This window comes from Rhincodon typus, chromosome 32 (assembly GCF_021869965.1).
Source record: "Rhincodon typus isolate 14 chromosome 32, sRhiTyp1.1, whole genome shotgun sequence".
Classification (NCBI taxonomy): Eukaryota; Metazoa; Chordata; class Chondrichthyes; order Orectolobiformes; family Rhincodontidae; genus Rhincodon; species Rhincodon typus.
The window spans coordinates 2025441-2043548 of NC_063363.1; the positions used below are offsets into that span (position 1 = coordinate 2025441).

Sequence of the window (18108 nt, forward strand, 5' to 3'; positions counted from 1 at the left end):
TTGTCTGCTATACAGATAACAGCAAATGAGGAACACCGTACACTTAACTCTATGTTTAGGGCTCCATCCTGCCTTGGCGCCGTATGAACTTAGCTCCAGGCTACAATTCAGTTCCTTCCATTACAGGAATCAAATTCCATGATTTGATGAAGTGGCAGAGGAATATTGCAGCATAAACATCACTCCAAAAAGGCCAAAGCAAGCATGATAAACCATGGCAGTAAACTAATTCAGAGACGTGATTATCTAAACAACATTCACTTACAATCAAATGGTAAGAATCTGGGTCCACAGATTCATCCAGTCAACTCACCACAGCTAAAAAGTCATCAAAATAATTATATTTGAATGAACAGATGAAACACTTCCACAATTAACCAAATACAATATTAAATGCAATAATGCAACTTGGAGCACATCCCAAGACTTGAGCATCTGGTTGAAAATAATTTTAAGAAAATATTTGAGGCTTACTTTGCCCTTCATGGACCAATTTGAATCCATCAATATATTACTGCCCACATTAAATGTGTGTATATTGCAGCTAACATACTGAATGCACAATTACAATGTTTGCAGTTCATATAGCACTGTGGATGTTGTGCATGTTTACGTGGCATGGTGTCCAAGGTGCTAACTGTGCAATTTAAATACTGATTGCTTACTCTGTGTAAACACTTGTTTGTACGTCACAAGTGTTAAAGCATGGATTCTGCTGAAATGAATTGCCACTGCTTCAGAAATCATGTTCATTCACATTTTGGCAATATTGATACAGAATGATACAGCACAAAATGACCTAATGTGCCCATGCCGGCTTTAAGCTATCTAAGAAGTCCCACTCCCTTGTTCTTTCCCCATAGCTCTGCAACTTTTTTCCTTATAAGTGTATATCCAATTCCTTTTTTAAAATGGCTGTTGAAATACATAATGTAGTCACATCTGTACAACCAAATCCTGCTTTGAAAGGATAATAACCTCTGTCGATGGCAGGAGGAGAACTGATGTCAACAAGTTAACTTGATAAATGGCTTAACTTTAGACAACTACTTCATGTGTTAATGGCATGATCATATCCAAATTTGACTATATTAAGGACAATTTTGTGCTGTTTCGTACCCCATCTTCTTAACACCAAGTAGGTTTACAAGCAAACATTAAAACCCAGATTGTGTTCTCTAAAGTGGAGTGATTGAGAACAGTGTTGTACAGGCTGTAATCCTTTTGTTTTGTAACCTCATACAATGGTGATCCTTCATTCATTACACTACAGTAACTTATGATTCTGCACACTGCTGGTTTCAATAAACACATCACAATATATGTCTCCACTGATCAAAGCCATGGTGACAATAGGATCTGTTATTACAGGGTTGCCTCCTTCATCGAAACTTTCACTAATTTTAGGAATTTTGATCAGCAATAATTAGTACCTATGCACTGGATGTCAAATGCCTTAATAGTTACAGTTGTGAAACCACACTGTGACCCAGCAACACTTTCATTAAAAAAACAAAATACTTGTGTAAAAAGTGCAAAGATTGAGAGTAAATTCACAAGACTATTTTGTTTTGGGTTCTACATGAATCTCATCTCCGTCTCGAATACTAAATGAGTGGAGAGCTCGTGTGCTGAATTTCATTTCTTCTGGTCCAAAAGTCTTTACCATGTCTTGATCAATGTAGTACAGGCGCATATTATTGGCCGGTAACTGTACGACAGTTCGAAGTTGCTTCTTCAGATCAGCCACTGTCTGATCGAGACGAATATTCATGACCTCAACTTTACCTTCAAAGTGAACCTCAACCTTTGCACGGCTCTGGGGTCGAAGGTCGACCACTGCCAATGGTTCCAGTACACCATACTGTGTTACCAGTTCGTGGTATCTAGAAAATAAATGGAGAGTTCAGATAGTTAAAAAAAAAACACCTGTAGTATACCTCAGTGTTCAAACTCAGTGGGACTAAGCCTTAATATTAGCATTATCAATTTTAAAAAAAGCCACTCTCTCACCAGGTACAACCTTCTTCCTTCAAACTAATTCTGCTGTACATATTAACTCTTGGTTCACATTCAGTTTCCTGACACTATTAATATCATCTAGGAAGATACAGGAGATAAGTCTTTGGGGATTGCAAGTGTGGTTTTTGTGCACAAAGGGGTTTTCAAATTCAGGTAGATGAGCAAATGAGTTCTCGTGCTTCATCACAAAGTAAAGATGAAAGAAAGAAATGGATAGTGATCATACTGAGGGTTGTTCACAGAATGGTCACAGCAACGAAGGAGGCCATGTTAAGCATCTGAAGAATCAGCTCAGGTAGTGCCATCACCCTGCCTTTTCCTTGTTATTCTGCACATTTTTTCCTTTACAGATACTAACCTAACACCCTTTTGAATGCCTATGTTGACCCTGCTTTCACCATGATCTCAGTCTGTGCATTCCAGAACCTAACCATTCACTGTAGCAAGACATCTTTATTCCAGCACACTCATCCCAATGTAATTAAGACCATGATTCCATTTGCCTTCTCCCTATTTACTTGGTCCAAATTAATGTTTCGAATAATTGTTAAATCTAAACTAGACTTATATGTAAGCATGCATTAGTTTTACCATGTATTTTAGAGAGAATATATAAATTTAGAAGAATATTCATAGATTATTCGGCTTGATACATGGGTTTAATGGCTCATTATTGAGAGATTGGACAAATATAGACAAGTAGAAACTAGGAGTAGGCCATTTGGCCCTTCAAATCCATCCACCATTCAGTATGATCACGTGATCCTCTCTCTCAATGCCATGTTCCCACTCTCTCTCTCTCTCTCCCCAGTATGGGTTACTTATCGTTTGGAAATGAGCATACAGGCAAACCAGCTTCATGTACTTAAAATAAGGAAATCAAAAATACCACTTCTTTAGAAAGGGAGCTCAAGACAAGGAGAAATAATCTTGGGATTCGAACAAAATAGCTCAGATGCCAATCCAGCAAAAAAGGATCTTCACACAATGTGGCTCTTAAGGAATTTGGAAACAAAATGGTTGAACAAGCACCTCAAACAGCCCTACTGCAAGCAGCACAAGAGCTGGTGAGAATCAGTGGTGCAAATGAGACAGATCAACAGGCCCAAACTAGCAGTCTCACAGTCTTAACCAGTTACACTTACAATAAGCAAAGATACATTAAGACATAATTCTTGGGAAGTTTCAGTCAAGATTGACTGGTTCAGTGTGGTATGCTAAAACAAATTTGATCGACACTAAGAAATATCATTTCGGTAACTATCATTGTCCTGATAGTGGCTTAAATATTGACAATTAGTCTGCGTGCTTTCAAGAGCAAGTGTAAGAATGAAACACGGTCTATGGAGTATTATAATATATCAGTGTTCACGAATAAGCAATATGAGTAGTTCATGGGAGAATCAGGCTCATAAAAAGCTGGAACAGAGAGTCGTTGTTTAAATGGAACATTCCAGCACCTGAGTGAATCTCTGGAGAGCTGAACCTGACTGGCTTCACTTTCACTCCAGCTGCACTTCACTAAAAGAGTGAGCCCTAGTTAGAACCATTTGCAGATTTGCACAATATGAGCTTTCTTTACAACTCAAAATGGAGATAATCAAAGTCTGAAATGATACCTTAGCAAGTAGTAATTTCCAATTCTGTTAATCAAACCTACTTTGTCCCTTGGCTGAATGCCACTTTCCCAGCCTGCTAGCTCTACACCAAAATTCTCAAATGCGCAATGACCCTATCTGCACATGCAACAAGATTCTGAAAGCAAATTCTCCAAAGTTAATTCAATGCAAACAGAAAACTCTTAAAACAAAGTGTTACAGTTCAAAGGATTATTTGAACCAAATGAAACAAGAGAAAGAATTTAAGGTTGATCAATTTAACATGTGCAAACTCAATATCTAAACAAAAAAATACCAGAAAATTGCACAGAAAGCAGGGCAACTCAATTATAATAGTGTGCACAAAATGCAGAAGTTATTGTGCGAAATTTCCTTATTGGTGGATTCAGTGCTTGGGATGGGTACAGATGTGTTAAAAAGAGAAGAACAGATCATAGAATTCCTACAGTATGGAAACAGGCCCTTCAGCCCAACAAGTCCAAACTGACCCTCAGACCCATCCCCCTATAACCCACTTAATCTGCACATCCCTGAACACTATGGGAAATTTAGCATGGCCAATCCACCTAGCCTGCACAGCTTTGGACTGTGGGAGAAAACTGGAGCACCCAGAGGAAACCCACGCAGACATGGGGAGGACGTGCAAACTCCACACAGACAGTTGCCCCAGAGTGGAATTGAACCCGGATCCCTGGTGCTGTGAGGCAGCAGAGCTAGTGCTAACCACTGAGCCATTGTGAAGGTTCCAGGGAAACATGAAGTATGCATCATCTTAGCCTTTTAGCTATACCTTAGTTCAATATGTACTTTGGGAATGGATGCAATTAGTAAAGCACTTTCCTTTGGCAGACGATAGAATTAGTTTCTGACAAAAACAAACACACCTCTCAGCCCAATAATCTCATCCTTTACATATGTTATTCTTACCACCTAGCATATGATCGCAAGCTTCATCTTTTTCTCTCTCGTTCAATTATATGTTGAAACCAATTATATTGTAGTCTGAACGTCCTTGCTTGTTAAATTGCATCACAATTTTCTTAACTGTTTTGAGAAAGATTAGTCGATGTGTTATTCTTTTTTCCCCGTATTGTATTTCCCGCTGGCTTTGATAAACTGAATCACTCACTAAAATGAGCAATTGATCCATGTGAGTTATGTGTTTTTGTGATCTCAAAAATTTCTACCTGATCCATCTAGTCTATTTCTTCCACAGATACAGTAACAATTATCTAACATCTGCCTATTCAAATAACTGTGAGACGAAGGACAGATTTACATGTTATAAGGATTGTTGGGATGATATTGTTAATGGAATCCAGTGCTGTGCAATGTGAATAACAACGAATTGATTCACAGGCTTTGGGAGCAGAACAAATTTCTTGATTTTCTTATATTAGATTAGATGCTCAAATTCCGTGGTAATACCAGATGTAGGCTGCCTGCAGATCAGTGCAGATTTAACATGAACGTTTGAGTATGCTGAAAATTGTCATTTTGTCAAATCTTTTATCTTGCATTCATTGGGACATTTTGCAACAAAACTAAGTAATGGGGAAAACAAAATTTACACTGCAGGATAAGAGACTGATGATCGAATGGCAAAGGACTCTGATTGGTAGTAGCATTGCCAAAGAGTATGCACCCAATTAATGTGGATTGACAGTTAAAAACAGAGAACATCGAACATTACAGCAGTAACTGCTATGATTAAATTTCAAACCTGGCAGGTTGGCTACTTGAGCAGGAAATTGCCTGCAGAAGCAAACCAGAGAATGGTCGTTAACTACTGAGCTAAAATCGATGCAGTACATACACGTTCTTTGCAGGCAGAAAGAACAAGATCCTGTGTACTAATGTAGCTTCTAGCATCTAAGTCACACTGTGAGCCTCACTGACAAACATAACTGGTTATCAGTGTAAAGCTTTGCACACTCAGGATTCCCCAGCAAATTATAGTATGACATAGTACAGAAGCAGCTCTTCGGCCCACTGAGACTGCAAAGATAAAAACTACTCTACACCTACAACAATGGTCCCACTTACCAGGACTTTACCTATTGCCTTGAATGGTATGACATTTCAAGTGCTCATCCAAGTACTCGAGTCAGAGTTGTACAGCATGGAACAGACCCTTCAGTCAAAGTCATCCATGCTGACCAGATATCCTAAATTAATCTATTCCCATTTGCCAGTATTTGGCCCATACCTGTGTAAACCCTTCCTATTCATGTACCAATCCAGATGCCTCTTAAATGGTGTATTTGTACCAGCCTCCACCACTTACTCCAGCAGCTCATTCTATACATGCACCACCCTCTGCATTAAAAAGTTGTCCCCTTAGGTCCCTTTTAAATCTTTCCCCTCTCACCTTAAACCTATGCCCTCTGGTTTTGGACTCCCCAACCCAGGGAAAGAGACTCTGGCTATTCATCCCATCCACACCCCTCATGGTATTATAAACTTCAACTTCAGTAACAAATAGGGAAAATAGCCCCAGCCTCTCTCTTTGGTTCAAACCCTCTAACCCTAGCAACATCCTTGTAAATCTTTTCTGAACTCTTTCAAGTTTAACCACATCTTTTCTATAGCAGGGAGACCAGAACTGAATGCAGAATTTCAAAAGTGGCCGAACCAATGTCCTATACAGCCACAACATGACCTCTCATCTCCTTAATGCACTTATCAATAAATGCCTTCTTCAGTATCCTGTCTATTTGTGACTCCACTTTCATGGAATTATGTTCCTTGGGTAAAGGACCCAACATCTCTTGTTCGGTAACACTCCCCAGGACCCTACCATTATGTGTTTATGCCCTACACTGATTTGCTTTACCAAAATGCAACACCTCACACTTATTCAAACTCCATCTGCCACTCCTTGGCCCACTTGCCCATCTGATCAAGGTCCCGTTGTATTCTAAGGTTACCTTCTTCACTATCCACTACATCACCAATTTTGATGTCATCTGCAACTTGCTAACCATACCCCCTATACTCACATCCAAATCATACAAATGACAAAAAGTAGTGGACCGAGCACAGAACCTTGCAGCACATTGCTGGTCACAAGCTTCCAGTCTGAAAAGCAACACCCCACACCTACCCTGTCTCTTACCTTCAAGTCAATTTTCTATCCAAATGGCTTGCTTTCCCTGTAGCAAATGTGATCTAACCTTGCTAACTAGTCTACCACGTGGAATCTTGTTGAATGCCTTGCTGAATTCCACGTAGACAACGTCCACAGCTCTGCCCTCATCAGTCTTCGTTACGTCTTCAAAAAAGCTCAATCAGGTTAGTGAGACACACATTCCCAAGCACAAAGTCTTGCTGACTATCCCTAATCAGTCCTTGCCTTTCCAAATGCGTGAAAGTCCTGTTCCTCAGAATCCCCTCCAACAACTTACCCACCACTGACACCAGGCTTACCAACTTTCTTAAATAATGGCACCAAATTAGCCAATCTCCAAGCTTCCCAGTGAGACCCGCTCTTTCCCTGGTTAACCTCTTCCTTTTAATGTAATTTATAAAATATCATAGAATTCTCCCTAATCCTGTTCACAAGTCCTTTTTCATGCCTCCTTTTTGCTCATCTAACTGCTTCAAGTTCCCTCCTACACTTCCTGTATTCCTCGAGGGCCACAGGTGAATGTTCCCTTTAGACCTGCTAAAAGACTACTCCTTCTGCTTTATCCAGTCCCGAATTGTCCTAGATATCCAGGGTTCTCTGAATGTATTGCTCCTACATTTTCCCTCTAAAAGGTACATGTTGGACCTGTACTCTCCCCAGCTCCTTTTTGAATGCCCCCATTGCTCCGCTGTAGACTTGCCTGCAAGGAGCTGTTCCCAGTCTACAGTGGCCAAATCCTGCTTTATTTCGATAAAATCTGCCTTCCCCCAATCTAAAGCCATCTTTTGCAGGCCATCTTTTTCATTTTCCAGAACAAATTTGAACCTTACCATGTTGTGGTTGCTATCACTTAAATGTTCCTCCACTGCCATATTGACTACTTGTCCGGCTTCTTTCCACAGAATCAGATCCAACACTGTGCTGTCCCTTATTGGGCCTTCTACATATTGATATCAAAATCTCCCCGGATATATTTCAAGGAATCTCTAAACCCTTAACACTACGATTGTCCCAATTTATGTTGGGAATGCTGAAATCCCAATTATTACCCTTACAGACCTCTGAACTATCTACATATTTGCTCCATTTCCCACTGACTCTTTGGGGGCCTATAATACACTGCCAGTAAAGTAGCTGCCCCTTAACATTCCTAAGTACAACCCACAAAGCCTCGTTTGAGGGCCCTTTCAAGATATCATCTCTCCTTCTTGCAGTAATTGTTCCTTGCCATACCACCACCCTTTTTACATCCTCCTTTGTCTTGCCTAAAGATCTTATATCCTGGAATGCTGAGCTGCCAGTCCAGTCCTTCTCTCAAGCATGTTTGTGAGATGGCAATAATATAATACTTCATGTGTCAATCCAAATCATTAACTTACCAAGGATAGTGCAGCAGTTTAGTCTTTAAATTAGGAGATGGCCAATTTCAACACCATTAGATAGGATTTGGCTAACAGACAGGGAGCAGCTACTTCCTGGTAAGTCTACAGTTGGAAAGGAGGAGCCTTTTAATAGTAGTACAGTTACTGCTCAGGGCTAGCATGTTCCTCTAAAAGCAAGTCTAGGGAATGCTGGATGTCAAAGAATAGAAAGTTTGATAAAGAAAAAGGAGGAAGTATATGTTAAATGCAGAGCATTAATAAACAGGGGATAGCTGTACGGGCTGCTTAAAAAATTAGGAGGGCAAAAAGGGGCTATAAAACATGTTTGGCAGATATGATTAAGGAAAACCCCAAGGCATTTTATTAGTATATTAAAATCAAAAAAGTTACCAGGGGAAAAACTGGGGCCTATAACCAAAGGGGCAATTGATGCATGGAGACAGAGGAATGGGTGAGGTCTTAAATGAATATTTTTCATTTGTATTCAAAGGAAAAGAACATTGGAGCTGGAGTTTTCAGTTGGATGCTCAGGTTCTAGAGCATGTGAAGATCAATGAGGAGATATGAGATGTGTCAGTGGCATAAATCCCCAGGGCCTAATGAGATGTATCTCAGGCTGTTAATGGTTAGGCTGGGTTTGTTTTTCCTGGAGCAGATGCGGCTGAAGGGGATCTGATGGAGGTACACAAAATCCTGACAGGCATAGGTGGATAGTGGGAATTCTTTCCCCATGGCAGATGTGTGTTCAGACAAGAGGGCATAAATTTAAGGTGAGGAGTAAGAGACTTACAGAGGATCTGAGGAAAAATTTATTCACCGAGGGTGGTAGAAATATGGAAAGTGCTGCCTGATAAAGAGGTGGAGGCATGTATTCTTGCAATATTTAAGAAGCCTTAAAAGAATTCTAACAGATTTTTCAGACATAACCACTGCTTTATGAAGTCTTGATGACTCAGTTCTATTTTATCATGCATTTCCAAATATTCCACAATCTCAGCCTTCTTAACTCTCACCAACAACCAAGGTTAGGCTAACCGGCCCATATAGTTTCCTGTCTTCTGCTTTCTTCCAGTCTTAAACAGGGGTGTTACATTAACCACTTTCTAGTCCTCTGGAACTCTCGCTAACTTCAGTAATTCCTGAAAGATCACCAATGACTTTTTACTTGCCTGGATGACTGCAGCTTCAACAACACCAAAGCTTAACACCATCTTGCACAAAGGAGCCCACTTGATTGTTTGTGGGTGTGGTGCCATTCATTCCCTCCACAACTGACATTTAGTGAGAACAGAGCGCATAATCTCCAAGATGTATGGCAGAAATTCACAAAGGCTCCTTGGACAGCGCCTTCGTAATCTACAACTGCTATCATCTAGAAGAGCAGGGTGGTTGATACATGGGAACACCACCAGCAAGTTCCCTTCCCAACCACTCTCCATCCTGACCTGGAAATATATCGCTGTTCATTTAGTTGTGGAGGGTCAAAATCCTGGAACTCCCTCCCTAACAGCATTGTGTGTCTACCTATGCAAAAGGGACTGCAATGGATCAAGGAGGCAATTCATTACCACCTTCTCATGGGAACTAGGGATGGCCATTACATGCTGACCCAGTCAGAGATGTCCATTTCCATTAAATGAAAAAAAAACACAATAATAGGATGCATTGTAAGAATGCCAAATTGCAAATGGAACAGCAATCTGTAGAAAATATTTTGGGAACTGCTCATAGTAATAGTAAATAGAGTAATAGTAAAAAGGGTTATTACGTGAATGGTAAAAAGTTGCAGCATGCTGCTATGCAGAGGGACCTGGGTGTCCTTGTGCATGAATCACAGAAGGTAGGTCTGCAGGTACAACAAGTAATTAGGAAGGCAAATGGAATTTTGTCCTTCATTGCTAAAGGGATTGAAATTAAAAGCAGAGAGGTTATGTTGCAGCTAGACAAGGTGCTGGTGAGGCCACACCTGGAGTACTGTGTGCAGTTTTGGTCTCCTTACTTGAGAAAGGATGTATTGGCACTGGAGGGGGTGCAAAGGAGGTTCACTAGGTTGATTCCGGAGTTGCGGGGGTTGGCTTATGAGGACAGACTGAGTAGATTGGGATTATATTCATTGGAATGCAGAAGATTGAGGGGGGATCTTATAGAAACATAAAATTATGAAGGGAATAGATAAGATAGAAGTAGAGAGGATGTTTCCACTGGCAGGTAAAGCTAGGAATAGAGGTCATAGCCTCAAGATTAGAGGGAGCAGATTTAGGACTGAATTGAGAAGGAATTTCTTCACCCAGAGGGTTGTTAATCTATGGAATTCCTTGCCCAGTGAAGTAGTTGACGCTACTTCAATAAACGTTTTTAAAGAAAAGGTAGATTTTTTTTGAACAATAAAGGAATTAAGGGTTACGGTGAGAACACGGGTAAGTGGATCTGAGTCCACGAAAGATCAGCCATGATCTTAATGAATGGCGGAGCAGGCTCGAAGGGCCAGACGGCCTACTCCTGCTCCTAGTTCTTATGTTCTTATGACTCAGAGCCCATTTGCTAACTAATCTGCATCACGTTTTACATGCAATATAAATTGTTATTCTGAAGTTTGGGATTCTTGTCTAGTCTTAATAAGTGCAAGAACAGAAGTTTTGACAACACTTCCTTTTTCAGTAATACTTAAGTTCTATATTACCAAACCACAATTTTACTGTTTACTACCAACCTTTATTATTAAACATAGGGCAGTGGTGATTATTGACTCAGCAGGATTCTGGGAGAAGACAGCTTGGTCACCACAACTGAGAAGGGGATCACAGAGAACCCAGTACTCAACAGAAGGAGGAACAACATCCAACATAGGGCAGTAGTGAGAAGTGACTGAGGAGAGGATTTGGAGAGAGATTTTCCCTCCTATGAGCAACATATAAAAAGGAGGCAAGATTTAGCAGGGTTAGCCATTTTGGAGAGGGGACTGTGATGGAAGTGTGTGCTTTCATGAACATTGGGCTTCGCTGAGGAGGGCAAGTAGTAATAAGGTACAGCCAAGGCAAGGTCTTTCCTTTTCTTTTAATCCAATAGCTACTAGGGTAGTAATGATTCTGTCCAATCCAGGAGTGCAACTTAAAGCACAGCTTTTAAACGTATGTTTCTGTAGTGTCACTGTACAGATTGGCGTGTCAATCATTTACAAAATGAAGAGAAAGGTATACACCAAGCAGGAGGAAAGTGGGAAATTAACACAATGGGTCAAAAACACACTTCGTAAAAGTGGCATGGGAAGCACTGAGGGAAGTAATAAGACTTTAAAGAGCAGGAATTGTAAGGAGTAGGGCTACGAAGGCTGAATATTTTGAATAATCACTTGCCTGTCTGGTAATTCTTCATCTGGGTGGTTTATATGGTAACGTATGAAAAACCGTTCAGCATCTATCCTCTCGCCAGCAACTTTGCTGCCATTTAACACTGTAACAGATGGCAACCTGTTTAGGAAAACATGGAATGAAATTAAAGCCTGCCAGCAAGACAGGACATCAGCTTGACTTTTATGAATAACTATTTAAATAGCAAACATGTGACTTCTGTCCAACAACATAGAAAAGTACAGCTCTGTTTCAGGTCAGCGTAACACAAGAACAGTGAATTGGTATACAAACTTCTAGATTTCTTTACCACAGAGTTAATTAGCTAAGCCTTACATTCTCTTGATGCAACATGTTTTTCCTTCTTTAAAATGTAAAATCAACCCCCACGATCAAGCATTTGGTCATTTGTCAAAAAGTCTCCCACGGAGCTCAAATTATGTTTGATAATTTTACTGTGAAGCTTCTTGCTATATCTCACTGCATTAGTTGTACTATGTAAATGCAAAATCCTGTCTATAATTGATAAACTCTTAAAAAATGTAGGATTAGATGAAGTTTTAAGTGAAAAGATTGTGAGTTGGTGTTTGTGCTGTCATGTTGTACAATTATTAGGATGGTGATCTGGCATTTCCTGATCAGATGTGCACAGTAGAAGAGATAACTGATAAAGACAATGAGATCTTTTCTGGGACTGGAAGAATTGAGATTATGACAAATGAGCAGATGGAAGGTGGGACCAGGGAAGTATACATTAAGATCCAAATTACAACAAAGCGGCAAATTTGAACAGCTTAAATCAGAACTGTGCTGCACTCTATGGAAACTGGCTAAAAGATAAAACAATTAAAACCGTGCACGTTAGATCAGTTGAGGCAAGTATTTAGAACAATATCTTCGTGCATGAATGGATACCAACAGCCACAATAAACATACCAGCCAAAGCCCCATACCTGCAGTTCAATGCAAATCCTTCACTACCACCAACACTCAAATGGTAAGTAGTCAAATAGAATTTGCAACACAAACACAAGGGTCTACACGAGACTGTTAAAATTCATTTGTGGGATGTGGGCGTCACTGGCTGGCCAGCATTTCTTGCCCATCCCTAGTTGCCCTTGAGAAGGTGGTGGTGAACTGCTTTTTTGAACCGCTGCAGTCCGTCTGCTGTGGGTTGACCCACAATGCTATTAGGGAGGGAATTCCAGGATTTTGACCCAGCAACAATGAAGGAACGGCAATATATTTCCAAGTCAGGACGGTGAGTGACTTGGAGGGAAACTTGGATGTGGTGGTGTTCCCATATATCTGCTGCCCTTGTCCTTCTAGATGGGAGTGGTTGTGGGTTTGGAAGGTGCTGTCTGAGGATCTTTGGTGAATTTCTGCAGTGCATCTTGTAGATGGTACACACTGCTGCTACTGAGCGTCGGTAGTGGAGGGAGTGAATGCTTATAGATGTAGTGCCAATCAAGTGGGCTGCTTTGTCCTGGATGGTGTCAAGCTTCAAGTGTTGTTAAGGCTGCACTCATCGAGGCAAGTGGGGAGTATTCCATCACACTCCTGACTTGTGCCTTGTAGATGGTGGACAGGCTTTGGGGAGTCAGGAGGTGAGTTACTTGCTGCAGTATTCCCAGCTTCTGGCCTATTCTTGTAGCCACTGTGTTAATGTGGTGAGTCCAGTTGAGTTTCTGGTCAATGGTAACCCCCAGGATGTTGATAGTGGGGGGATTCAGTGATGGTAACACCATTGAATATCAAGGGGTGGTGGATGAATTGTCTCTTATTGGTGTGATCATTGCCTGGCATTTGTGTGGGTGAATGTCACTTGCCACTTGTCAGCCCAAACCTGGATATTGTCCAGATTTTGTTGCATATGAACATAGACTGCTTCAGTATCTGAGGAGTCACGAATGGTGCTGAACATTGCACAATCAATGGCGAACATCCCCACTTCTGACCTTAAGATGGAGGGAAGGTCATTGATGAAGGAACAGAAGATGGTTGGGCCTAGGACACTACCCTGAGGAACTCTTGCAGGGATGTCCTGGAGTTGAGTATGGGTACAACTTAGAAATAACAAGGAATGGTCACATTGTTTGGGGAAAATATTATACTTCCAGCAGTCAGTGGGCAATAGAAGAGATATGTACACAATTCTCAGGGATGTGTAATAACAATAAGGTAATTGCATTACAGGAACTCAACTTCCCAATATTAATTAAGGTAATCATAGCATAAAGGGTTTAGACAGGACAGATTCTTGAAATGTATTCAGGACAGCTGTTTGTGTCAACATGTAGAAGGTCCAACAAAGGACACTGCAGTGCTGGACCTAATTCGGGCAGAAAGTTGGACAGACAGTTGAGGTGGCAGTGGGGTGAATAGTAGTGATAGTGACCACAGCACTGTTTATTTGTCATGGAAAAGGAAATAGATTGCCTGCAAAAATGTATTTTGGATTGAGGGAGTACAGGTGTATTCAAAAAGGAAATGGGGACAGTAGAGGCCCAACCTGTTCCTTTTAAGGTGAAATGTAGGAGCAACAAGCCCAGAAATATTAAGGAAGAAAAGAGAGGCTTTTAGGCAGATATAAAGGAAGTAAGTCACCTGATGCACCAGTGGAGAATAAAAGTGCATGGGAGGACTTAATTAGGAGAGCAAAGAAGGGGCTTTCTAAAAAAAAATGGAAAAATGGGGAAAATTGTAAAATATTCTGGGTATATTACAAAGAAAGAGTAGAGACCATTAAGAAGCAAAGGGGCTGTGGCAAGTCAGAGAATATTGGTAGGGTATTAAATGAGTACTTCACATCTGTCTTCATTCAGGAGAAGGAAGGATGTCGACACAGAATTTCGGGTGGAGGACTGAGATGTTCTAGAGCAGACTGACCTAGGGAGCAAGGTGGTGTTGAAGGCTTTAGTAGGTGTATAGGTGGACAAATCCATAGGTCTGGATGAGTTGCATCCCTGGCTGCTTTGGAAGCCAAGGAAGAACGTACAGAGGCAATGACCAAAGTTTTAAAATTCTCTCTAGACATAGGGGAAGTGCCAAAGATTTGGAAGACATGTGGTTCCACCTTTCAAGAAGGGTGAGAGAGATAAACGGGGGAAATTAGGTTTGAGAGTCTCACATCAGTGGTAGGGAAACTATTACGAGAAACTCTGAAGGAGAGAATTAATCTCCACTTGGAGAAGCAAGGTTTGATCATAGATAGTCAGGATGGCTTTGACAGAGGGAGGTTATACCTAAAAAGCTTGAATGAATTTTCCGAGGTAGTGACTAGGTGGGTACATGAAGGTAGTGCAGTTGATGTCGTTTATACGGACTTCAGCAAAGCATTTGATAACGGACCATAAGGGAGATTGATAAGAGAAGGTAAAAACAGATGGGATCCAGAGTAGCTTGGGAAAATTGATCCAAAAATTGGTTTAGTGGTAGAACTCAGAGGGTGCAGAAGGTGGTTTGTCTGACTGGAGGCCAGTGGCCAGTGGCATACCACAGGAATCAGAGCTGGCCCCCTTATTGTTTGTGACATATACAAATGATATAGAAGAAAATGTGAGATGGGGACGAAGCAGAAAGTATGATAAGTAAGTTTACAGATGACATGATGATTGGCAAAGAAATTGACAGTGAGGAAGTACGTCTTAGGTTACAAGGAGATGTGCACAATTGGTCAGATTGTCAAATCAGTGACGGATGGAGTTTAACCCTGATAAATGAGAGGTGATGCACTTGGAAGTTGTAACAAAGCAAGGGAGTACTGAATGATCCTTGAAGACACCAGGACATGTTAGCAGGTTCAGATGGCATATGGGACACTGCAGTTATCAATCATGACATAGATAATAACAATGGGAGGTTATACTGGAGCTGTATAAAAGTTTGGTCAGGCCACAGCTGTGTGCAGTTCTAGCTGCCATACTCTTGGAAGGATGTGATTGCACTGGACGGGGTGCAAGTAGATTCACTAGGATGTTACCCGGGTAAGAGCATTTTAGCTGTAAGAAGTTTGATAGTTTCAGGTTGTTTTCTTTAAATCAGAGAAGGTTGAGGGGGTCCTTGGTTAAGTTGTACAAGATTATGAGGGGCATGCACAGGAAGCAGATGTTCTCTTTAGTTGAAGGGTCAATAACAAGGGGACACAATTTTAAGGTGAAGGGCCGAATATTTAGTGGGGATTTGAGAAAACTTGTTTTTTCACCCAGAGGGTTGTGGGAATCTGGAATGCACTGCCTAGGAGGATAACATAGGCAGGAAACCTCAATATCTTTTTAAAGGTATGTGGATGGGGACTTATTGTCATAACATTCAAGAGTATGTGCTGAGTGCTGGAAAGTGGGATTAGTGTAGACAGATCAGCGCAGACTTGATGGGCTGAAGAGCCTCTTCTGTACTGTGTCACTCCACAACTCTATAAACACCCTCTGGCTCATATTATCAGATGTAACTTTGCCACTCAATGCATATTCTCATGACTGATCAAAAGATTATGGTTACCTAGCTATGATGAGTTTGCGTCGTTCCTCCTCTGAATAGCTCTGGAGCAAAGGAATTCCTAGAAGCCTCACTTCTTCCAATTTAGGGAATGCTTTGAGTTTATCAATGTCATCCCATGAGCTTAGTCCTAATGGATAACAGTAGTGTATTAGCATCTGCAGTTATCATCTATGCAACGTGCTTAATCAAACTTTGGAACTCAATTCAACTTCATAGCAGCTTTTATCAGCTCACATTTGTAATATTATCAAAAATATAAATTATTTGGATTTAACAAATCAAAAAATGATAAAGACCATCATGAATTGAGGTAAATTGAGGCCTAATGATTTTCTACCTAGAGTGCAAAAAGAAGTAGGGTGAGGAAATTGCAGGAGCTAATGTAATCAAAGCTCTAAATTTGAAAAATGAGTCTTTAGTTAAAAAATTCTGCAAATGTTATTCCATTATAAAAAGCAGGGAAGCAGAAAGCTGGCAACTACAGTTGGATTTGTCCTGCTTTTTTCATACAGGACATACCTGGGCGATTTTCCACATAGTTGGGTATTTGCTACTGCTGTTGGCTAGGGGTGCAGCAAGTTCCAGAGCAAAAGTCTTTGGTACTATTGCCAGAATGTTGGCAGGGACCAGTCTTTGCAGAATCTAGTGCCTTCAGCCATTTCTTGATATCACAGAGCAGCTGAAGACTGGCATCTGTGATGCTCCGGACCCCTGGAGGAAGTAGAGATGGACTAACCACTCGGCTCTTCTGGCTGATCTTTTGCACTGATGTCCTGGGTTCTCCCATCATTGAGGGTGGGAAATGAAAAAAATACTGCGGATGCTGGAAATCAGAAACTAAAAAAAGCAAATTGCTGAACAAACAACTCAGCAGGGCTAGCAGCATCTGTGGACAGAAAGTGGAGTTAATGTTTTGGGTCCAGTGACCTTTATTCATAGTGGGAGTGGCGATATTTAGAGCCTCCTTCTCCAGTGAGACTGGTTTAATTGTCGATCATCATTCATGATTGGGTATGGCAGAACTGTAGATCTTAGATCAAATTCATTGGTTGTGGGATCGCTTTGTTCTGTCTATCACTTGCTGATGATACTTGGCACTCTAATAATCTTATTTTATGGATGTAACTTCAAAAGGGATGGAGGAATAAGCAACGGTAAAAACTTTAGAGCGCATGGAGGAATTATAAATGTTGTTCGTATCTGTCAGACACAAAAATAAAATGGGAAAGCTGGCCCGACCATGGCTAATAAGGAGAAGTAGGGATTGTATTAGATCCAAGGAAGGGGCACACACAGGCCAAAAAGGCAACAGACATAAGGGTTGGGAGCAGTTTAGATTTCAGCAAAAAATTAAGAAAGGCAAAATCGAGTACAGAGTCAGCTTGCAGGAAGCACACAAACCAACGGTGAAAGCTTCTATAGGTACGTGAAGAGGAAAAGATTAGTTAAGACAAATGTAGGCCCCTTAATCGGAAACAGGGAATGTTCTGATGGGTAGCAAAGATGGTAGACCAACTACCTACTTATTTTGGATATTTCAAAGCGGGACGCAATATCTCAAAAAAATATTGGGGATGTAGGGTCTAGTAAGTGGGAGGAACTGAAAGAAATGGTGTTGGGGAAATTGATGTTAATAAAGGCTGATAAATTCCCATGGCCTGATAACCTGCATTCTCGTGTACTCAAGTGCATTAAAAATGGGAGAAGCATGGGTGACCAGCTTTCAAGATTCTATAGCCTCAAACTGTTTCTACAGATTGATGTAACTCCACTATTTAATAAAGGAGGTAGAGACAAAACAGGGATTTATAGACCAGATACCCTGACATCAATAAATGCTGGAGTCCACTATAAATGATACAATAGAGCAAAAACTTAAAAAAACTGCAAATGCTGTAAATCAAACAAAAACCAAAATTGTTGGAAAAGCTCAGCAGGTCTGGCAGCATCTGTGGAGAGAAATCAGAGTTAACGTTTTGGGTTGAGTGACCCTTCCTCAGAACAGGAGTCACCTGACCCAAAACGTTAACTCTGATTTCTCTCCACAGATGCTGCCAGACTTGCTGAGCTTTTCCAGAAATTGCTGGTTTCGAATGCAATAGAGTATT

The 18108-nt window shown here is 40.8% G+C and overlaps 1 protein-coding gene across 1 annotated transcript in view; it reads right to left on the minus strand.

Annotated features, from left to right (window-relative positions):
• tecta (tectorin alpha) overlaps positions 1 to 18108 on the minus strand; it is a 117369-nt gene that overhangs the window by 85258 nt on the left and 14003 nt on the right. The window contains exons 5-8 of the mRNA XM_048615347.1: positions 16001 to 16127; positions 11507 to 11620; positions 1563 to 1886; positions 314 to 318 (exon numbers count right to left, since the gene is read on the minus strand). Coding sequence (XP_048471304.1) covers positions 314 to 318; positions 1563 to 1886; positions 11507 to 11620; positions 16001 to 16127 — 570 coding nt within the window. The remainder of the gene's footprint in view (positions 1 to 313; positions 319 to 1562; positions 1887 to 11506; positions 11621 to 16000; positions 16128 to 18108) is intronic.